Source organism: Entelurus aequoreus, linkage group LG16, assembly GCF_033978785.1.
Source record: "Entelurus aequoreus isolate RoL-2023_Sb linkage group LG16, RoL_Eaeq_v1.1, whole genome shotgun sequence".
Classification (NCBI taxonomy): domain Eukaryota; kingdom Metazoa; phylum Chordata; class Actinopteri; order Syngnathiformes; family Syngnathidae; genus Entelurus; species Entelurus aequoreus.
In genome coordinates, this window is record NC_084746.1 from 11,103,012 (window position 1) to 11,127,661 (window position 24,650).

Consider the following 24,650-nt stretch of genomic DNA (forward strand, 5'->3'; position numbering starts at 1 on the left):
ATATATATATATATATATATATATATATATATATATATATATATATATATATATATATATGTATATATGTATATATAGCTGTGTATATATATATATATATATATATATATATATATATATATATATATATATATATATATATATATAGCTGTATATATGTATATATAGCTGTATATATATATATATATATACAGCTATATATACATATATACAGCTATATATATATATATATATATATATATATATATATATATATATATATATATATATATATATATATATATATATATATATATATATATATATATATATATATATATATACAGCTATATATACATATATATATATATATATGTATATATATATATATATATATGTATGCATCGATACGTCAGCAGACTAATTAGGAGTCTTTGTTTGTTTACTTACTACTAAAAGACAAGTTGTCTAGTATGTTCACTATTTTATTTAAGGACTAAATTACAATAATAAACATATGTTTCATGTACACTAAGATTTGTTGTTCAAATAATGCCAATAATGAAATTTTTTGTGGTCTCCTTTATTTACAAAAGCACCGAAAAGCGCCGAAATATTGGTATCTGTACAACACTAGTCTGGACATTGTGCATCAGAAAGCAGTCGTGTATTGACAATCACTTCTTTTTCCTCCCCTGACCGTAGAGATGATTTATACCGAGTGGAGCTGGACAACATGGCGGGTGATGAGATGTTCTACAGCAAGGTAAAACACTCACTCCAATAACCCTGATGGCTTGATGACTATTTGTCTTCTTTTCTGCAGAAACGAACATGGGAATCCAACAAGAACGACATCCGAGTGTGCCGCATGAAGGGCAAACACGAGGTATGGTCCTCTTATTGCACAAACGCATTATATTATATCATTAAATGAACTGTCCTCTTCATTCCAAATCATCAATATGTTACCTGAATACCATCAAAAAAGAACCAAATAGGCATGAAGTATGTTTAGGCCAGAGCTTGGCTGATGGGGTGTGTAATAAACCATAAAGACGGTCACACAAAAAGTTACTTTGATTCCAAAATAAAAGCCCAATTGAGTCCAATGTGGCTTTAGTTGCAGGTACTATTGTCCACTTCCTCCATTTCTAGGGGCCAATATATTGTTTAGATCAGGGGTTCTCAAACTATATTACGCACCCACAAAATGTTGTCGTAAAACTAAATAGTTGTCCATATATTAGTCGCACCTGACTATAAGCTGCAGATATATACCTTGTCAAATGAGTTATTTACACAGAACGATTTGTATAAATTGTAGTTGTTGCGTCTGGCCAGTATTCCCTCTCAGGGAATTAAAGTCACTGGTCAATCCCAAATTCTTTCAGATGACATATATGCTGAGTAAGAAGGACCATCAAGATAGAATTGGAATATTAACAAGTTTTACTGAAGCTTCAGGAGACCAGCCCGCATCAATACAGTCATACCGTCACCTCGGGACGGTCTAACATTCAAACGGAAAGAAACCACTTCTTGAAAAGGAAAACCCCCCTCACCCCAGAAAGGAATGCCTCTCCCTTCCCCAACACTGATAAGGCAAGGAGGGGGATGTATCCTCTTCACATTCCAATGTCTAAAACACTAAACAGACCTCTGTAGACAAACTGGTATACAGAGTATACAATGGAAAAGTACTGGCTGCTCCAAACATGACTGAATAAAGAAATAACTCTTAAACATATATGCATTCTCCACATTATCTACATACTTTAATCATTTGCAAACGCTGTCTGTGACAAGGCAGCAAAACGGCAGATCAGACAAAACATAAGTCATGGTCACGGACTCACTAGCTGCGCGAACTCGCTCTCCAATGAGCTAAACAGACTCAATAACTCCACGGTGACGTGTTGGCGAATTCACTAAGGAATTTGTCAATTTGAAACATCGCAAAAATAATGTTGTCGTAAAACTAAATAGTTGTCCACATGTTAGTCGCACCCGACTATAAGCCGCAGATATATACGTTGTCAAATTAGTTATTTGCGCAGAAAGATGTGTATAAATTGTTATCTACATACCTTAATCGTTTCCGAACGCTGTCTGTGACAAGGCAGCAAAACGGCGGATCAGACAAAACAGAAGTCATGGTCACGGACCCACTAGCTGCAGAAGCTAGCGCTCCAATCAGCTAAACAGACTCAATAACTCCACGGTGACGTCTTGGCGAATTCACTGAGGAATTTGTCAATTGGAAACATTACAAAAATAATGTTGTCGTAAAACTAAATAGTTGTCCATATATTAGTCGCACCTGACTTAAGCCGCAGATATATACGTTTTCAAATTAGTTATTTACACAGAAAGATTTGTATACATTTTTATCTACATACCTTAATCGTTTCCAAACGCTGTCTGTGCCAAGGCAGCAAAACGGCTGGTTGGACAAAACAGAAGTCATGGTCACGGACCCACTAGCTGCGCAAGCTCGCTCTGCAACCAGCTAATTTAGACTCAATAACTCCACGGTGACGAGTTGGCGAATTCACTGAGAAATTTGTCAATTTGAAACATTACAAAAATAATGTTGTCGTAAAACTAAATAGTTGTCCATATATTAGTCGCACCTGACTATAAGCCGCAGATATATACGTTGTCAAATTAGTTATTTACGCAGAAAGATTTTTTTATGAATTGTTGTCTACATACCTTAAACGTTTCCAAACACTGTCTGTAACAAGGCAGCAAAAGGGCGGATCGGACAAAACAGTAGCCATCACCATGGACCCACTAGCTTGGCAAGCTCAATCTCCAATCAACCAAACAGACTCAATAACTCCACGGTGACGTGTCGGCGAATTCACTGAGGGATTTGTCAATTTGAAACATCGCAAAAACAATGTTGTCGTAAAACTAAATAGTTGTCCACATATTAGTCGCACCTGACTATAAGCCGCAGATATATACGTTGTCAAATGAGTTATTTACGCAGAAAGATGTGTATAAATTGTTATCTACATACCTTCATCGTTTCCAAACGCTGTCTGTGACAAGGCAGCAAAACGGAGGATCAGACAAAACAGAAGTCATGGTCACGGACCCACTAGCTGCGCAAGCTTGCTCTGCAACCAGCTAATTTAGACTCAATAACTCCACGGTGACGAGTTGGCGAATTCACTGAGAAATTTGTCAATTTGAAACATTACAAAAATAATGTTGTCGTAAAACTAAATAGTTGTCCATATATTAGTCGCACCCGACTATAAGCCGCAGATATATACGTTGCCAAATGAGTTATTTACGCAGAAAGATGTGTATAAATTGTTATCTACATACCTTAATCGTTTCCGAACGCTGTCTGTGACAAGGCAGCAAAACGGCGGATCAGACAAAACAGAAGTCATGGTCACGGACCCACTAGCTGCAGAAGCTAGCGCTCCAATCAGCTAAACAGACTCAATAACTCCACGGTGACGTCTTGGCGAATTCACTGAGGAATTTGTCAATTGGAAACATTACAAAAATAATGTTGTCGTAAAACTAAATAGTTGTCCATATATTAGTCGCACCTGACTTAAGCCGCAGATATATACGTTGTCAAATTAGTTATTTACACAGAAAGATTTGTATACATTTTTATCTACATACCTTAATCGTTTCCAAACGCTGTCTGTGCCAAGGCAGCAAAACGGCTGGTTGGACAAAACAGAAGTCATGGTCACGGACCCACTAGCTGCGCAAGCTCGCTCTGCAACCAGCTAATTTAGACTCAATAACTCCACGGTGACGAGTTGGCGAATTCACTGAGAAATTTGTCAATTTGAAACATTACAAAAATAATGTTGTCGTAAAACTAAATAGTTGTCCATATATTAGTCGCACCTGACTATAAGCTGCAGATATATACGTTGTCAAATTAGTTATTTACGCGGAAAGATTTTTTTATGAATTGTTGTCTACATACCTTAAACGTTTCCAAACACTGTCTGTAACAAGGCAGCAAAAGGGCGGATCGGACAAAACAGTAGCCATCATCATGGACCCACTAGCTTGGCAAGCTCGCTCTCCAATCAACCAAACAGACTCAATAACTCCACGGTGACGTTTTGGCGAATTCACTGAGGGATTTGTCAAGTTGAAACATCGCAAAAACAATGTTGTCGTAAAACTAAATAGTTGTCCACATATTAGTCGCACCTGACTATAAGCCGCAGATATATACGTTGTCAAATGAGTTATTTACGCAGAAAGATGTGTATAAATTGTTATCTACATACCTTCATCGTTTCCAAACGCTGTCTGTGACAAGGCAGCAAAACGGCGGATCAGACAAAACAGAAGTCATGGTCACGGACCCACTAGCTGCGCAAGCTCGCTCTGCAACCAGCTAATTTAGACTCAATAACTCCACGGTGACGAGTTGGCGAATTCACTGAGAAATTTGTCAATTTGAATCATTACAAAAATAATGTTGTCGTAAAACTAAATAGTTGTCCATATATTAGTCGCACCTGACTTAAGCCACAGATATATACGTTGTCAAATGAGTTATTTACGCAGAAAGATGTGTATAAATTGTTATCTACATACCTTAATCGTTTCCGAACGCTGTCTGTGACAAGGCAGCAAAACGGCGGATCAGACAAAACAGAAGTCATGGTCACGGACCCACTAGCTGCAGAAGCTAGCGCTCCAGTCAGCTAAACAGACTCAATAACTCCACGGTGACGTCTTGGCGAATTCACTGAGGAATTTGTCAATTTGAAACATTACAAAAATAATGTTGTCGTAAAACTAAATAGTTGTCCATATATTAGTCGCACCTGACTTAAGCCGCAGATATATACGTTGTCAAATTAGTTATTTACACAGAAAGATTTGTATACATTTTTATCTACATACCTTAATCGTTTCCAAACGCTGTCTGTGCCAAGGCAGCAAAACGGCTGGTTGGACAAAACAGAAGTCATGGTCACGGACCCACTAGCTGCGCAAGCTCGCTCTGCAACCAGCTAATTTAGACTCAATAACTCCACGGTGACGAGTTGGCGAATTCACTGAGAAATTTGTCAATTTGAAACATTACAAAAATAATGTTGTCGTAAAACTAAATAGTTGTCCATATATTAGTCGCACCTGACTATAAGCCGCAGATATATACGTTGTCAAATTAGTTATTTACGCAGAAAGATTTTTTTATGAATTGTTGTCTACATACCTTAAACGTTTCCAAACACTGTCTGTAACAAGGCAGCAAAAGGGCGGATCGGACAAAACAGTAGCCATCATCATGGACCCACTAGCTTGGCAAGCTCGCTCTCCAATCAACCAAACAGACTCAATAACTCCACGGTGACGTGTCGGCGAATTCACTGAGGGATTTGTCAATTTGAAACATCGCAAAAACAATGTTGTCGTAAAACTAAATAGTTGTCCACATATTAGTCGCACCGGACTATAAGCCGCAGATATATACATTGTCAAATGAGTTATTTACGCAGAAAGATGTGTGTAAATTGTTATCTACATACCTTAATCGTTTCCGAACGCTGTCTGTGACAAGGCAGCAAAACGGCGGATCAGACAAAACAGAAGTCATGGTCACGGACCCACTAGCTGCAGAAGCTAGCGCTCCAATCAGCTAAACAGACTCAATAACTCCACGGTGACGTTTTGGCGAATTCACTGAGGAATTTGTCAATTGGAAACATTACAAAAATAATGTTGTCGTAAAACTAAATAGTTGTCCATATATTAGTCGCACCTGACTTAAGCCGCAGATATATACGTTGTCAAATTAGTTATTTACACAGAAAGATTTGTATACATTTTTATCTACATACCTTAATCGTTTCCAAACGCTGTCTGTGCCAAGGCAGCAAAACGGCTGGTTGGACAAAACAGAAGTCATGGTCACGGACTCACTAGCTGCGCGAGCTCGCTCTCCAACCAGCTAAACAGACTCAATAACTCCACGGTGACGTCTTGGCGAATTCACTGAGGAATTTGTCAATTATTACAAAAATAACGTTGTCGTAAGCTAATGATGCTAGCACACACACCCGTGAACGGGTTAGCATATTAGCGAATACTAACGAGTCTCGCTGGATTACATTAAGATAGTGCGTACAAATATGCATGAAAACACTTCTACAGACATCCCACGTGGGAAGGTTTAGAAAGTATGAATAGTTTTAGTTATATTGTAAAACTTACCAAACGTTGCTTGGAGTGAAGAATGAAGAATCTATACGAGTAGTAACGCTATGGACGGCTACACACACACTAGGTGTTGCGAAATTATTCTCAGCATTTTGACCCATCGCCCTTGATCACCCCCCTGGGAGGTGAGGGGAGCAGTGAGCAGCAGCGGTGGCCGCGCCCGGGAATCCTTATTTGGTGATTCAACCCCCAATTCCAACCCTTGATGCTGAGTGCCAAGCAGGGAGGTAATGGGTACCAATTTTTTTTAGTCTTTTTTAGTCGGGGTTTGAACTCACAACCTACCGATCTAACCACAAGGTCACAATCGTGGGTACTTTAACTTGAACTTTTTTTAGAAGACGGAGAAGTCAAACAGGACGTGTTCCTGGATGGTGTGAGAATGAGACAAAGATAAGACCTTCTGGAGGAAAGTTCCGTGGTCAGATGAAACAACAATTGAGCTGTTTGGCCACAATACCCAGCAATATGTTTGGAGGAGAAAAGGTGAGGCCTTTAATCCCAGGAACACCAATTCCTACCGCCAAGCATGGTGGTGGTAGTATTATGCTCTGGGACCGTTTTGCTTAAAGCACCTCTTCCTGAGGGTGTTTCAGTGTTATAACTTCACCTTTGTCTTTACTTTTTACACCAAAAGGCGTCCTTTCTCCCTTTTCTGTCTACACACTGTGTCTGCTTGTAGGTACTCTGTGTGCGTGCGCTGCCGAACATGCTCGTAAAGCCAGCAATGTCACGACGTGACGACTCGCCGTCATGCCCGTTAATTTAAAAAGGGGGCGGGGACCGGTACTTTTTATAGGTGGTATAGTACAGAATATGATTAATTAGTATGGCGGTACTATACTAGTACAATACAACCCTACAATGTACTGTAATGAAGTAACAGGCACTTTTCTATCTTACCCACTGTGCCCATTAGGGGATGAATCAAGTCTATTTCCTGTCCTCCTCTTGTCATATTTACAGTATTTTGCTCATTTTTAATGGCTTCATCATTTAATGGCTTTCTTGTAGCAGCTTGAAAAGTATTATGGGATGCAAAACAACCCCACCGTAAGTATGCATTAGAAAGGTGTACTGTAATGAGTGTGCTATTCCTCTAATACGTTGGGGATGACTCCGGCACGCAGTGCTAAATCATCATGTGCAAAAAAGGTACTTGTAATATATTAGGAGTCAACACTCTCATCCATCCTGAGCTTTAACTCCTAAAACATTCCACTAAAACAATCATATCTCCTCTTTCAGTCCTCTGTTTGTATCCATGGAAAACTGCAGCATGACGCAATCGCTCAAAAGGGAAAGAAAAAAAATAGCAACGTGACTCCGGACTGAAGAAGCTGCCTGTAGGATCAAAATATCAGATTCAAAATCAATAGCGATCCTTCTGGAAAAGTCTGAATGTTGTCATTCGCTGTGTCGTCTCTATGTATTTAATCAGGTTGTACTTGGTAGTCAAGTTTTACTAAAGCTGTAGGAGACCAGCCCTTACGACGCCAAAATAGCATCAGCAAGCGAGGTCTGAATGCAAACAAAAAAGAGTCATTTTATCAGAATCAGAATCAGAAACACTTTATTAATCCCCGAAGGGAAATACACATTTTGTAGAGCGAAAACAGCCCCTTTTGCCCAGAAAGAAACGCAGCTGCTACTTCAAAACAGATAAGGAACTGGCCATAACAGCTCTGTGAGCCGACAAACAGGAGGCCTTAAGTCAGGGGTCGGCAACCCGAAATGTTGAAAGAGCCATATTGGACCAAAAATACAAAAAAGTCATCTGTCTGGAGCCGCAAAAAATGAAAAGACTTACATAAGTGTTATAATGACGGCAACACATGATGTAAATATGCCGTAACAAGTCAATAACATCAACAAAGCTCACCTTTGAGCATTCACGCACAGTATAAAACGTTTGGTGGACAAAATGAGACAAAGAAGGGGCGGCATAAAACACGTCTTTCTGTGGCAGCCTCGGAGAAAGTTGTACATTTGAACAAACTGTTGAGTAACAGTCCACACAACGGTGAGTTCAAGGGCCGCTGAAATGAGTAGGACAAAACGGCGCTTGCCAAACACTCTCATCAGTGAAGCATAAACACAAACATATTAAACAGTGGACAGAATTAACATTAAAGTAGAGTAGCGTAGTAGGCCTAAGTCAGGGGTCGGCAACGCGAAATGTTGAAAGAGCCATATTGGACCAAAAATACAAAAAAGTCATTCGTCTGGAGCCGCAAAAAATGAAAAGACTTAGATAAGTGTTATAATGATGGCAACACATGATGTAAATATGCCATAACAAGTCAATAACATCAACAAAGCTCACCTTTGTGCATTCACGCACAGTATAAAACGTTTGGTGGACAAAATGAGACAAAGAAGGAGTGGCATAAAACACGTCTTTCTGTGGCAGCATCAGAGAAAGTTGTACATGTAAACACACTGTTGAGTCATGGTCCACACAACGGTGAGTTCGAGGGCCGCTGAAATGAGTAGGACAAAACGGCGCTCGCCAAACACTCTCATCAGTGAAGCATAAACACAAACATATTAAACAGTGGACAGAATTAACATTAAAGTAGAGTAGCGTAGTAGGCCTAATTCAGGGGTCGGCAACCCGAAATGTTGAAAGTGCCATATTGGACCAAAAATACAAAAAAGTCATCCGTCTGGAGCCGCAAAAAATGAAAAGACTTAGATAAGTGTTATAATGATGCAACACATGATGTAAATATGCCATAACAAGTCAATAACATCAACAAAGCTCACCTTTGTGCATTCACGCACAGTATAAAACGTTTGGTGGACAAAATGAGACAAAGAAGGAGTGACATAAAACACGTCTTTCTGTGACAGCCTCGGAGAAAGTTGTACATGTAAACAAACTGTTGAGTCACGGGTGAGTTCGAGGAACGCTGAAATGAGTAGGACAAAACGGCGCTCGCCAAACACTCTCATCAGTGGAGCATAAACACAAACATATTAAACAGTGGACAGAATTAACATTAAAGTAGAGTAGCGTAGTAGGCCTAAGTCAGGGGTCGGCAACCCGAAATGTTGAAAGAGCCATATTGGACCAAAAATACAAAAAAGTCATCTGTCTGGAGCCGCAAAAAATGAAAAGACTTAGATAAGTGTTATAATGATGGCAACACATGATGTAAATATGCCATAACAAGTCAATAACATCAACAAAGCTCACCTTTGTGCATTCACGCACAGTATAAAACGTTTGGTGGACAAAATGAGACAAAGAAGGAGTGGCATAAAACACAACTTTTTGTGGCAGCGTCGGAGAAAGTTGTACAGGTAAACACACTGTTGAGTCACGGTCCACACAACGGTGAGTTCGAGGGCCGCTGAAATGAGTAGGACGAAACGACGCTCGCCAAACACTCTCATCAGTGAAGCATAAACACAAACATAATAAACAGTGGGCTTTCTAACAATTAGGAAGGATTTTGTCGTGTTTGTCCTCCTACAGAAACCAAAAAGGGACAAGCGGTAGAAAATGGATGGATGGATGTACATGCCTTCCGAGCTCTTACTGTGAAAGTGTCTACATGTTCAATCGTGCATGCCCCCCCGCTGCTCCTTCAAGTCCTTCTGTTAGTGTCGTAAAAAGGACAGTTTGGACGTGTCGACTTTCATCATCCCGGCCCGCGTCGTTAATTTTCCAGCGCCTCCACTTAAAGGAGTGTCGCCTCCTCTCCTCCTCAAGTCAGCCTCTCCACCTGTGACGCTTCATTGTGGCGCTTCCTCCCGCAGGGGGAGTGTCGCAACTTCGTGAAGGTCCTGCTGCGGCAGCACGGAGGTCTGTTTGTGTGCGGCACCAACGCCTTCAACCCGCTGTGCGCCAACTACACCGTGAGTCGCCGCCGCCGCCGCCCGTCCGCCGTTCTGTGTTTGCCTGCCTCCTCCTGAGCCGTGGTCCTGTCCTCCCCGCTGCAGAGAGACACCCTGGAGATGGTGGGAGAGACCGTCAGCGGGATGGCGCGCTGCCCGTACGACCCACGCCACGCCAACGTGGCTCTATTCGCAGGTACCGTTGTCCACTTCCTCCTTTTCTAGAGGCCAACATATGGGTTTAGATCAGGGTTCTCAACAAGGGCTCCATCTAGTGGTACACCAATGAATCACTTGATTGAAGTACGGTGTTTTAAGTTAAAGTAGCAATGATTGTCACACACACACACTAGGTGTGGCGAAATTATTCTCTGCATTTGACCCATCACCCTTGTTCACCCCCTGGGAGGTGAGGGGAGCAGTGAGCAGCAGCGGTGGCCACGCCCGGGAATAATTTTTGGTGATTTAACCCCCAATTCCAACCTTTGATGCTGAGTGCCAAGCAGGGAGGGAATGGCTCCCGTTTTTATAGTCTTTGGTATGACTCGGCCGGAGTTTGAACTCGCAACCTACCGATCTCAGGGCGGACACTCTAACCACTTTTACTATATTCAAACACAGTGTTACTGTTCAAACTGTGTGTAATGCGACAGTGGCCAGTGTTTGGTTTTGTTTTGTTTGGTTTTTAACTATTTGCATAATGGCCGCCAGTGAAGAAAAATTCATAAAATAGCCTCGTGGTTTTATGAGCTGCGGGGTTCAAAGCGTAGGGAAAAGGTAGCGGCTTATAGTCCGGAATTTAGGGTAAATATATTGTTAAATAAAACCTCTGCCTTGTTTTTCATGACTACTTAGGCCTACTACACTACTGTATTTAATGTTGTCATTATGGTGGTTCTTAATGAATACTTAGGTCTACTACACCACTGTATTTAATGTTGTCATTATGGTGGTACTTAATTAATACTTAGGTCTACTACACTACTGTATTTAATGATGTCATTATGGTGGTACTTAATGAATACTTAGGTCTACTACACTACTGTATTTAATGTTGTCATTATGGTGGTACTTAATGAATACTTAGGTCTACTACACTACTGTATGTTGTCATTATGGTGGTACTTAATGAATACTTAGGTCTACTACACTACTGTATTTAATGATGTCATTATGGTGGTACTTAATGAATACTTAGGTCTACTACACCACTGTATTTAATGATGTCATTATGGTGGTACTTAATGAATACTTAGGTCTACTACACTACTGTATTTAATGTTGTCATTATGGTGGTACTTAATGAATACTTATGTCTACTACACTACTGTATGTTGTCATTATGTGGTACTTAATGAATACTTAGGCCTGATACACTACTCTATGTTGTCATTATGGTGGTACTTAATGAATACTTAGGTCTACTACACTACTGTATTTTAATGTTGTCATTATGGTGGTACTTAATGAATACTTAGGCCTGATACACTACTGTATTTAATGTTGTCATTATGGTGGTATTTAATGAATACTTATGTCTACTACACTACTGTATGTTGTCATTATGTGGTACTTAATGAATACTTAGGTCTACTACACTACTGTATTTTAATGTTGTCATTATGGTGGTACTTAATGAATACTTAGGCCTGATACACTACTGTATGTTGTCATTATGGTGGTACTTAATGAATACTTAGGTCTACTACACTACTGTATTTAATGTTGTCTTTATGGTGGTACTTAATGAATACTTGGGTCTACTACACTACTGACTACTGACTACATGGAGAGTCAGGTGTTTTCTGAGGTGTTTTAGAGTATTTCTAGTCACATGACCTTGTGTTCTATCTCTCCTCTTCCTCTCCATCTTCATGTCTCCCGGCTCACGCTCTCAGATGGGAGTCTTTTCACCGGCACCGTGACAGACTTCCTGGCCATCGACGCCGTAATCTACCGCAGCCTGGGCGACAGCCCCGCCCTACGCACCGTCAAACACGACTCCAAGTGGTTCCGAGGTACCTTTTCCACATGACATTTACGCCCGCCAAGAGCGAAAAGAGGTAGAACGGGACAGGGATAGAACGTATGATGGAGCACAAGGCCATACCACATCTTTACTGCCTGGGTACTGTGTACCATGAAATTGAGTGCAAGCCACCACGGTGCAAAGATCAACACACTATATTTCACACCAAGGTATTAAAGGAGGCTGTATGGAGGTGCAATATACCAAATACTGTAAAGAACTGTTCTATACTTCTTTTCTCTACTCAACATCATCTTTTCCTATTTGTATACAACAATACAACCAATAAGAACAGATCTACTAATATCCAAATAGCACACTCTAAACCAGGGGTCACCAACGCGGTGCCCGCGGGCACCAGGTAGCCCGTAAGGACCAGATGAGTAGCCCGCTGGCCTGTTCTAAAAATAGCTCAAATAGCAGCACTTCCCAGTGAGCTGCCTCTATTTTTTAAATTGTATTTATTTACTAGCAAGCTGGTCTCGCTTTGCTCGACATTTTTAATTCTAAGAGAGACAAAACTCAAATAGAATTTGAAAATCCAAGAAAATATTTTAAAGACTTGGTCTTCACTTGTTTAAATAAATGCATTAATTTTTTTACTTTGCTTCTTATAACTTTCAGAAAGACAATTTTAGAGAAAAAATACAACCTTAAAAATTATTTTAGGATTTTTAAACACATATACCTTTTTACCTTTTAAATTCCTTCCTCATCTTTCCTGACAATTTAAATCAATGTTCAAGCAAATTTATTTTTTTATTGTAAAGAATAATAAATACATTTTGATTTAATTCTTCATTTTAGCTTCTGTTTTTTTCGACAAGGAATATTTGTGAAATATTTCTTCAAACTTATTGTGATTCAAATTCAAAAAAAATATTCTGGCAAATCTAGAAAATCTGTAGAATCAAATTTAAATCTTATTTCAAAGTATTTTTAATTTCTTTTAAAAATTTTGTTCTGGAAAATCTAGAAGAAATAATGATTTGTCTTTGTTAGAAATATAGCTTGGGCCAATTTGTTATATATTCTAACAAAGTGCAGATTGGATTTTAACCTTTTTAAAACATGTCATCAAAATTCTAAAATTAATCTTAATCAGGAAAAATTACTAATGATGTTCCATAAATTCTTTTTTAAATTTTTTCAAAAAGATTCGAATTAGCTAGTTTTTCTCTTCTTCTATTCGGTTGAATCTTGAATTTTATAGAGTCGAAATTGAAGATAAACTATCTTTCAAAATTTAATTGTCATTTTTTTCGTGTTTTCTCCTTTTTTAAACCGTTCAATTAAGTGTAAATATCATTACTTATAAATAATAACGGAGTTAAAGGTAAATCGAGCAAATTGGCTATTTCTGGCAATTTATTGAAGTGTGTATCAAACTGGTAGCCCTTCGCATTAATCAGCACCCAAGAAGTAGCTCTTGCTTTCAAAAAGGTTGGTGACCCCTGCTCTAAACCAGTGGTCCCCAACCTTTTTGTACTTGCGGACCGGTCAACGCTTGAAAATTTGTCCCACGGACAAATTGGGGGTAGTAAAAAAAAAAAAATTTTTTTTTTTTTTTTTGTCATAAACAAATACAATCATGTGTGCTTACGGCAGGGGTCACCAACCTTTTTGAAACCAAGAGCTACTTCTTGGGTACTGATTAATGCGAAGGGCTACCAGTTTGATACACACTTAAATAAATTGCCAGAAATAACCAATTTGCTCAATTTACTCAATTTACCTTTAACTCTATGTTATTATTAATAATTAATGATATTTACACTTAATTGAACGGTTTAAAAGAGGAGAAAACACGAAAAAAATGACAATTAAATTTTGAAACATAGTTTATCTTCAATTTCGACTATTTAAAATTCAAAATTCAACCGAAAAAAAGAAGAGAAAAACTAGCTAATTCGAATCTTTTTGAAAAAATTAAAAAAAGAATTTATGGAACATCATTAGTAATTTTTCCTGATTAAGATTAATTTTAGAATTTTGATGACATGTTTTAAATAGGTTAAAATCCAATCTGCACTTTGTTACAATATATAACAAATTGGACCAAGCTATATTTATAACAAAGACAAATCATTATTTCTTCCAAAACAAAACATTTTTTAAAAATTCAAAAGACCTTGAAATAAGATTTAAATTTGATTCTACAGATTTTCTAGATTTGCCAGAATAAATTTTTTGAATTTTAATCATAATAAGTTTGAAGAAATATTTCACAAATATTCTTTGTCAAAAAAACAGAAGCTAAAATGAAGAATTCAATTAAAATGTACTTATTATTCTTTACAATAAAAACAATAAATTTACTTGAACATTGATTTAAATTGTCAGGAAAGAAGAGGAAGGAATTTAAAAGGTAAAAAGGTATATGGGTTTAAAAATCCTAAAATCATTTTTAAGGTTGTATTTTTTTCTCTAAAATTGTCTTTCTGAAAGTTATAAGAAGCAAAGTAAAAAAATTTATTAATTTATTTAAACAAGTGAAGACCAAGTCTTTAAAATATTTTCTTGGATTTTCTAATTCTATTTGAGTTTTGTCTCTCTCAGAATTAAAAATGTCGGGCAAAGCGAGACCAGCTTGCTAGTAAATAAATAAAATTTAAAAAAATAGAGGCAGCTCACTGGTAAGTGCTGCTATTTGAGCTATTTTTAGAACAGGCCAGCGGGCTACTCATCTGGTCCTTACGGGCTACCTGGTGCCCGCAGGCACCGCGTTGTTGACCCCTGGCTTACGGACTGTATCCCTGCAGACTGTATTGATGTATATTGATATATAATGTATATATTGTGTTTTTTATGTTGATTTAATTAAAAAAAAAAAAAAAAAAAAATGTTTTTTTTATTTTTTATTTATTTCTTGTACGGCCGCGGCCCGGTACCAATCGGTCCACGGACCGGTACCGTGTACCACCTGCTTCAAACCACAGGTGTCAAACTCAAGCCCCGGGGGCCAAATCTGGCCCGCCACATTATTTTAAAGGCCTGGAAATAATATGCGTTAATAAAATGCTTAATCTTTTCTAACTGAACATATTTATTTCCCTTTTGACATTAAAAATAATGTACAGCATGCAATTGCATGTCTTTTAAAATTCAATATTCTATTCGATATCATCAAAATATTACCTTATTGTGTATTCCAAAAATTGTTTTTTTTGTTAAGATAAAGATAAATACTGTACTTAAATATCTGCTTGACTTATTCCAAAACAAATGATCAATCAAATTGTATACTGTGAAATTGACAATAGATTTTACTGACAATAGTTTTTTTTACCGTAAAATCAACTTTGGTACTGTTTTTTTTCCATATACAGTAAGACACTAAAACATTAAAAAACAAACAAAAATAACATTAAAACAACAAGATTTTAAGGTAGAAAAAACAAAACTCTATTGCATGAATTTTACTGCTAAAAACAGTGCTATTGTTTCTCCATTCCATTCCATTTATTCCATTTTTTTATATGTTGTAAAAAAAAACACTGCTTTTACTGTAAAATTCTGATGACTGAGCTGCCAGTTTTTAACTCTTAAAGCCCAAGCTGTTTGTTTACATGCTTTTTTTTTTATTTCTCTTTGCTATTTGGGTTTATTGGACCCTAATTAGAATAAAAACTAAGAATCATCTTTTTATATGATGTACTTAGTCCATAAGTACACAAATGTGTACTTCATGTTTAGTGACATGCTAATTCTTATTTTTACACTTTTTTTTTTCCAAATTCCATTGTATGTTATACTCTTCTGACACCACCAGATGGCAGTATAAGTGTCCACATAAGTGGCCATAAGACCCCAATTCAGTAGTGTACACAATTTTGGAAATAAGAGCTAAAAGGTGCTGTCCACGCATGTGGCCACTAAGCCTTTAGAGGTTTTTAAAGTAAAATTGAAATATTTTTTTGCAGCTTACGTAAAACAATTTACATTAATGTATTATTTATATACATTTATATTCATATATTACTCATTGTTAAAAGCTAACCCTCTGAGGGCAACCATAACTGCCATGTGGCCCTCAATGAAAACCAGTTTGACACACCTGGTCTAAACCAACTACAAAATTGTGTGTATTATTAGTGTGATCCCAGAAGAGTGCATTGATAACTAGTGCAGACTGCTTTATTTAAATTATTTTTTGTTTAGGTGTACTGGCTGTGGCCATGGAAACACTGCAACAGTTATTATGTACAACGTAGTTTATGGATTCAATTCTAGACACTGCCAGCTCATTCCAGTGACCACTCCTTCTACCGGAAGTCAACCTAATAATAATAATCACATTTTTACATATTTAAAATGTGTTTTAAGCAAAATGTATTACTACTTTATGCTGAGTATATTTAGCACACCCCTAATGGCTGAGGACTTCACATTAGTTGCATATTTTCACCCCTATATGTATGGTATGATTAACGCACATCTTCAAGATGCAACTTATTAATCACATTTGAATAATAAGATATCGAGACTGATTTGCTGGATTTAAAGGAGCCATATGTAATAATTTCATGTCAAGTCATCATTAAATGATAAGTCAAAAGGCATTAATAATTAATCTTCTCCAATACTTCTATAACTAATTACAGTAGTTCAGCCGGGATATGATCATTTCACAATTAGATTTACAGCCCCGAAATATTGTTATTGTTTTCATTTTGATGCCCCGCCCTCCACCGTTTGACCAATTTGAAAAAGTCTGTGAGTGTGTCACATCCAGGTTGCCATCTTGGTCTGGCTACTGCCACTGGTAGAGTTACTAAACATGTCAGACCTTAGTCCATCTAAAAGTTACCATTCTCAACTTATTCACGACAAAGCCAGGAACAAAACCAGGATTTGTATCGGGGATGCCTTTGAAAGATGGAGACCATTGAATATTTTTTTCATCTGATACCAAACATGCTAATTTCCTCCTTGATAGGTAAGTCAGGCATTTACCTTTTCTTATTACTTGTAATAAATGGAAATGGACATTTGGTATGTAAACAAAATTTTCCGATACAGTCTATGATCTTGTCTAACAAAGATAGTATGTTCCTGCAACCAATGTTAGCATGCTAGCCCGGTCAATGACACATGGACAAACATGCTAATGGGGGAAATATATGCTAGTTAGCATGTATGTCCATGTGTCATCCAACTGACAGGACAACATATATTTAGTACAAATAAAAGCTACGTGGATATGGGTAGTGTCAGTGCCTATTTCCTTCTCAATATACTGATACGCTGAGGAAATGGTTCCAACATTAGTCATCATGGCAATGTGAAAGGTTTGGAGACAGCCAAATCACATGATAAAATAATTACTCATTTGTGTTTGCATATTGTGGACTACATCTACCAAGTTATATGGCAATCTGAAAGGTTTGAAACAGTAGCCTTCAGGCATACCTTGGTAAAATGTCTCCTCTTTAGTTTTGGGCATACATTAGGCTGCTAAGCATTCGCTACTTATTTTCACCAGTATAACTATTGCTAGCGTTGGTTGTAGTTGGTTTTAGTCTTTGTTTTCTGATAGTACTGACAATAACTATGATTGTTGTGATATTGTACGCAGGCATGACATACTTCTTCATGAAAATAGCCTCATTCTGTGTAAAATGTGTCGGTTAGAGATTTGTTATTGACAAAACGTGTGTCTATTCAGCACCTCAACCCCGAGTAGGAGGCAGTGGAAGTTTGAAGTTCCTTGGAGTAGCCCAGTCCATCCAGCTGGATTCGGCTGTGTATCTGGCAACCTCAGTCAGGGAGACTACAGAATTTTGACCAAGATTGCAGTACCACTTCTGGCCAGATTCCTACATATGGCTCCTTTAATGTAGTGACAAAGACGAACGTAAGACGAGTACCGCTTAGAAGGGCAACGAAGCATAGGGAAGGCTATGTAAAAACTAAACTAAAACTGACAGGCTGCAAAACAACAAAAGGGAACGCTGGAACACAGCAAAAACTCACGACAGAAGGAATAAGCCTACGCATGAATGACAATTCTTTAATGGTAGCTCAGACTCAACTTAAATAGACCTCATTGCTAACAAAAAGCAGGTGTGTGGATCAGCGCTCAGGGGAAGATGTGACGCGGTTACGGAAAAACACCAACACAACAGAAGGTGCCACCAAAATAAGAGCGCAGGGCAGGAACTAACACTAAACACAGGAGAACACTAACAACTTAAAATAAGGCAATATGATCATGCATATTTTAAATATAAGCGGCACGCTTCTGGGGATTACCTTTTTGCAGAATGGACAAAAGAAAACAATAATAATAATAATAGATTTTATTTGTAAAAAGTACTTTACGTTGAGCAAACAACCTCAAAGTGCCACAGTGTAAAAAATAAAAATAAATAAATAGTAATAATGATAATGATAATAAAAGATAATAAATACAAATGAAATATAAAACCAGAAACAGCCCAACAGCTAGAACCAGCATGCATATCTATCAAAATCTATAAAAAGGCTTTTTTTAAAAGATGGGTTTTTAAGCCTTTTTTAAAAGCATCTACAGTCTGAGGTGCCCTCAGGTGGTCAGGGAGAGCGTTCCACAGACTGGGAGCAGCGGAGCAGAAAGCCCGGTCTCCCATAGTTCGTAGCTTTGTCCTTGGAGGTTGGAGGAGGTTAGCCTGTTTGGAGCGGAGGTGTCGTGTGGAGGATTTGGGAGTGAGCAGTTCTTTAAGGTAGACGGGGGCATTTCCATGGAGGCACTGGGGGGTTAGTAGGGAGATTTTGAATTCAAACCTGAGTGGAACAGGAAGCCAGTGAAGGGATTTGAGAGTTTGTGTGATGTGGTCATATTTCCGCACTCTCATCAGGATCCTCGCAGCAAACAAAATTATGTCTGTAAATAAATACATAAACACTAATTTTCCTCCACATTTACATTGTTATGATCTCCAACCCGTGTCCACCTGTCTGCGGTCTCTCCTGGTTCTGATTCTGGAATGCGCCACAATAATCTATTCCAATTCTTTAACCCTCCCAGTTCAAATTGGCATCGCAGTTCTACTTCCTGTTGACAGCCTCAATTCGAATTCATGAAACTGAATTGGAATTTGGTAGACGTCCTCAATCCCAGTGGAAATGTTTCCGCAGGCCTGGCTTTGCGACCTCTGACCTCATGAATGGACAAAAATGTACTGAAGTACCTGCAGAGTCGTGGCTTTCAACTGAAGTTCACCGGTTCTGTGCCCCAATTCTTGTGTCCATATTGAATAGAGCGCCGCGCTGTGGGACCCCTCCCAGTGGGGTTCCCTTACATGATTATCTTTAAGACAGAGTGACACATTCAGGTTATTGGACTCTGCAGGTTAGGCTTGTTGTGGGGAGAGGCGCTAAACAAGACTCCAACATGTCAAAAGTGGAACAGGGTTGGGTGAATAATATCCCTTCTCTTGTCTACGGTGATAGATTAAAGAGGATATGAATATTCGATGAGCGAGTCAGACCTACCTTCCAGGAAGAACCTTTAAGGAAGAACCTTCAAGGAAGAACCTTCAAGGAAGAACCTCCAAGGAAGAACCATCAAGGTTGCGCTCTCTGGTCAATCTTCTTCATCTGTACCCCAGGGATCGGTTCTCAGCCCATTGCTATTCTCCATCTTCATAGATGTGGGACAGTGTGAGAACGCCGTATTCCTGTATGCGGACGACTCCGCCATCTTCGCACCTACAACAACTTTAAATGTACCGGAGGTAGTTGCAGACCTGGAGAACATCCGAAAGTGGGCTGACACCTGGATAGTCACTTGTGTCCTGGGCATGACGTTAAAGTGCATCCGGCAGTGGAGGCTCCTCTATGGGGTCTTGGGGCACTAGGAGGTTAACCCCTTTACTACTGTTACCCCAGGTGGCCCTTGGCAAAGGCCTAGTACCTGACTTCCCCCTAGCCAGGGATACGGTGAAGACCTCAACGGCGGAGCAGGCGGAAGACGGTAGATGTATGAACCACCACAACGGCTGCGATGGCGAAAGAAGGCACCCCCACATCTATGTGCGCCCAGTTATGGGGAAATAACAACCCAAGACCTCAACGGTGGAACAGGCATAGGATGATTGCTAACCCTATGGAGCGTCACAATGGCTGGGATGGCGGATGAAGGCTGCAGCAGAAAAGGGTCCCCAGTTGTCTTGGACTCCATGCCACTGGACCCTGACCCGGATCTGTCAAGGATCGTGTGGTGACTGTCTGTGCACCAGTTTCCCCACGTTAAACAAAGTCACGCACAGGCATCCTCCATAAAGGGATACCCCCCTACCAGGAGGACCGTCATACTCGTTTCGAGTGACCGCCGATGATGATGAGTCACTTTCCAGCCCAACAAGTGCAAGGCTGTTGATGTGTATTTCTGGTCTTGTCGTCCTCGTCCGGACAGAAGGGTGACAACGGCAGTGCGGCTGGATCAAAAAGAGACGTCGGAGACGCTTTACTGAACTAAAAGTTGCATTATTACAAGCGAGCTTCATTATACAGGACTGCAGTTCCTGGAGGAGGTCAAGTCAAAAATGAGGCACTCCTAACTTGGAGAAGCCAAACCATCAGTTTTATATTCCTCCTTCCTGTCTCTGGGTGTGTGCTAGGTCAGGACAGCACACCCTGACCATAAAATGAGATGTCTGTGTGTAAGTGTCTGGAAAGACAACAGATGCAGGTCGTATCTTAGATACTGGCATTAAGCTAAACATGTACTCGCTTCTCACAGATAGGGCCGTCACCATTGCATACCAATGTCAAATGTTACTGCTCTTTCTTCCGCTAGAACTTATCCAATCCACACACAAATGGCAAAACTAAAGGGTCCTATGTTATTATGGGCCCAACCTGAAATACCTACTAGTTCAACTTGTGGTTTGCTTTCTCCCAGATGAACATAAACATTCACCATATGCAAAACATAGTATGAGTTAATGTATTCACTTCACTATAATCCTGTGCAGGAAGAGGAATCCATCCCGTCCAGATCTCTTCTTCAGGGCCACTAAAATCGGGCTCTGTGAGCTGATAGAGGTCCTGGATCTTTGTATTGACTCCAAACTAACGTGGTCCAACATCTACAAACAAGTCTCGGAGCGCTATGTAAGCTGGCCAACAAGCTTGACGCTGAAGGCAGAGCTAACATCAGGAGCAATATGGAGTACCCCTGCCTAGCCTGGATCAATGCGGCGCAGACCACTCTTGGGCAGCTCGGCATCATCCAAAAAAAAGGCCCTTAAAATCATTGGCGTGGACGAGGACTTTGCCCTACAGAAGTTTGTCATCAGCAAGCAGTTGCAGCAACAACCGCCCTTTAGAAGCTGTCTTGTGGATCTTAAAGCACTGCTACCCCCAGCCCACATCTCAGGTCGTATCACCCGGAGGGTACCACCAAGCCATGCCAAGGAAATCCCAAAGTCAAACACCTCGACGGGAGCTTTCTCCACTCTGCAATTACAATGTGGAACAGCCTTCCCCGTGTGGTTGTTGGAGACATTACATCAAGCGGTATCCAAGCCTTTAAGAAGAGGCTAAACCAACACCTCCTCAGTTAGGGACTGAAACCCCTTAAAGATCAAGGACTTTTACTCATCAAACAGAGTTCATATACTGTATACCTCGGAGTAGATGCAGATCAGTGATAGGTTCTTTGACTGTATTTTCTTAAACCTGTACTCCAAAACGTGATAAAACAAAAGAGTTGATGGAAATGCGAATGACTGTATAATTGCTTTCTCTCTTAACGCAGAGCCCTACTTTGTGAGCGCCATGGAGTGGGGGCCTCATATTTATTTCTTCTTCAGAGAAATGGCAATGGAATTTCACCATCTGGAGAAGGTTCTTCACCGCCCTATTCCCATCTCTCCACTCATTACCACGCCTTTACTGGAACGTGCTGTCCCGGGTTATTCCAGGTAATGGTGTCCCGTGTGGCCCGCGTGTGCAAGTCGGACCTGGGTGGCTCTCAGCGCGTCCTGGAGAAACAGTGGACCACCTTCCTGAAGGCTCGGCTCAACTGCTCCGTCCCGGGAGACTCGCACTTTTACTTCAACCTCCTCCACGCCACCAGCGGCATCATCCGCATGCGAGGCCGAGATGTCATCCTGGGTCTCTTCTCCACGCCCCCCAACAGGTACCAGGACATGTACTATGCACACACAAAGATTGTTCTCATCTCTGTCCTCTGCGTCCGCCAGCATTCCCGGGTCTGCCGTGTGTGTGTTTGACATGCAGCAGCTGGCCCACGCCTTCGAGGGACGCTTCAAAGAGCAGAAATCCCCAGAGTCCATTTGGACACCGGTACCAGACGAGGCTGTCCCCAGACCGAGGTATGCCTACACAGAATTTGTGAGATTGCACAGATCTTTATCCACTATCTCTGTTTTTCCAGACCTGGAGGATGCGCGGTCCAGGGATCCAGATTTAGTACGTCCACCACGCTGCCAGATGAGGTATTAAACTTTGTGAAAACCCACCCTCTGATGGACGAGACGGTGCCGCTGCTAGGGCACAGACCGTGGGTGGTCAAGACAATGGGACGGTACTGCGACAGAATGTTTTTTAGTAGGAAATAGATGTTGTTGAGCCACTTGGAGTAAATGTGTTTTCCCGGTCGATTCGTCTTCGCAGGTACCAGTTGACAGCTATGGTGGTGGACACAGAAGCCGGCCCCCATAGGAACCGTACAGTTCTGTTCCTGGGCTCCACCCGAGGGACCATTCTCAAGTTCCTAATGATTCCCAGTGATCCGGTGTCCCACAGCAGTGTCTTCCTGGAGGAGGTGGAGGGTTTCAACCCGGACAAGTGAGTAGGAGGAAAGAGATGTTTGTCCTTGAGCTCCGATCGATGGCATCTCTTGGCAGAGTGCTCGGTTAATACGGCGTCTATTTAAAAAGACGTTTTAACAGGGAGAGCTGCCACCGCGCTCCTGCTTTGTTGTGCTTTCACTTTCACCACGTTTACACGGCGCGTAAAACCTGCCTTTGATGCGCTTTATTTCCGTGTCGCGGTTCTGTGTAAATGACAAACCCAGAACAAGAGGCAGAAATCCACCGTGGCACTATAAAAGCCAGGACCGGATACAAAGACAATAAGACTGTCCTGATACAACTTTTCCAATACGATACCGATATTTATAGCCGATACTGATATTGATCCAATATGATATCAGCAGGACTCATACACACTTTTGTTATTTTGTAGTTTAGAATAGGGATGTAATGATATCAACATTTCATGGAAACGAGCCGCAGACTTTATGTTTTGTTTGGCTGTTTGTTAGCAACATAACTCAAAAAGTTATGGATGTATTTTGATGACATGTTCAAGAACTGTCAGGAAAAAAGATATTCCACTTATCTTCTAATCTACACAAACACTTCGCCAGCATGCTTCCTCTTTTCCTTCACTTTACGGCGTTCCCGGGCCCCCACTTTGCCGGTCCCGCCCTGCGCAGAGGACCTTGGGAGATGAAGTCTATTTTCAAACAGGCCGACGCAAAAGCGCCAGAAAAAAAACTAAATTTACAAAGTTTTCATTTGATATCATTATACAAGCGTTATTGTGAGGATTTTGAAACCTCAATACTGCTGTATCTACAATACCCTTACATGCCTGATTAATACCGTTTATCGTTACATGGAATCCTATAAAAGGTTTGATCAAGTGAAATTAGTCAAACAGAGAGCTATGGCAGAAATGAATAGAATAAAATAGAATAGAATAGAAATTACTTTACTGATCCCAGGGGGAAATTCAGCACCACAGTTTGCTCACAATAAACAATAAACACTTGGTTTTTTTTTACATGTGAATAATATAATGTAATGTAAATAATATAAATACAGTCTATTATACAGCATTATTCACATGTGAATAATATAAATACAGTCTATTATACAGCATTATTCACATGTGAATAATGTAAATACAGTCTATTATACAGCATTATTCACATGTGAATAATATAAATACAGTCTATTATACAGAATTATTCACATGTGAGTAATGTAAATACAGTCTATTATTCACATGTGAATAATATAAATACAGTCTATTATACAGCATTATTCACATGTGAATAACATAAATACAGTCTATTTTACAGCATTATTCACATGTGAATAATATAAATACAGTATATTATACAGCATTATTCACATGTGAATAATATAGTCTATTATACAGCATTATTCACATGTGGATAATATAAATACAGTCTATTATACAGCATTATTCACATTGTGAATAATATAAATACAGTCTATTATACAGCATTATTCACATGTGAATAATGTAAATACATTCTATATTATACAGCATTATTCACATGTGAATAATATAAATACTGTCTACTATACAAAATTATTCACATGTGAATAACATAAATACAGTCTATTATTCACATGTGAATAATATAAATACAGTCTATTATACAGCATTATTCACATGTGAATAACATAAATACAGTCTATTTTACAGCATTATTCACATGTGAATAATATAAATACAGTCTATTATACAGCATTATTCACATGTGAATAATATAGTCTATTATACAGCATTATTC

The 24,650-nt window shown here is 39.5% G+C and overlaps 1 protein-coding gene across 1 annotated transcript in view; it reads left to right on the top strand.

Annotated features, from left to right (window-relative positions):
• sema6ba (sema domain, transmembrane domain (TM), and cytoplasmic domain, (semaphorin) 6Ba) overlaps positions 1 to 24,650 on the top strand; it is a 173,164-nt gene that overhangs the window by 126,730 nt on the left and 21,784 nt on the right. The window contains exons 4-13 of the mRNA XM_062023925.1: positions 685 to 745; positions 806 to 868; positions 9,979 to 10,077; positions 10,162 to 10,252; positions 11,955 to 12,074; positions 21,831 to 21,919; positions 21,997 to 22,214; positions 22,279 to 22,410; positions 22,473 to 22,622; positions 22,712 to 22,885. Of these exons, the coding sequence (XP_061879909.1) occupies positions 685 to 745; positions 806 to 868; positions 9,979 to 10,077; positions 10,162 to 10,252; positions 11,955 to 12,074; positions 21,831 to 21,919; positions 21,997 to 22,214; positions 22,279 to 22,410; positions 22,473 to 22,622; positions 22,712 to 22,885 (1,197 nt within the window). The remainder of the gene's footprint in view (positions 1 to 684; positions 746 to 805; positions 869 to 9,978; positions 10,078 to 10,161; positions 10,253 to 11,954; positions 12,075 to 21,830; positions 21,920 to 21,996; positions 22,215 to 22,278; positions 22,411 to 22,472; positions 22,623 to 22,711; positions 22,886 to 24,650) is intronic.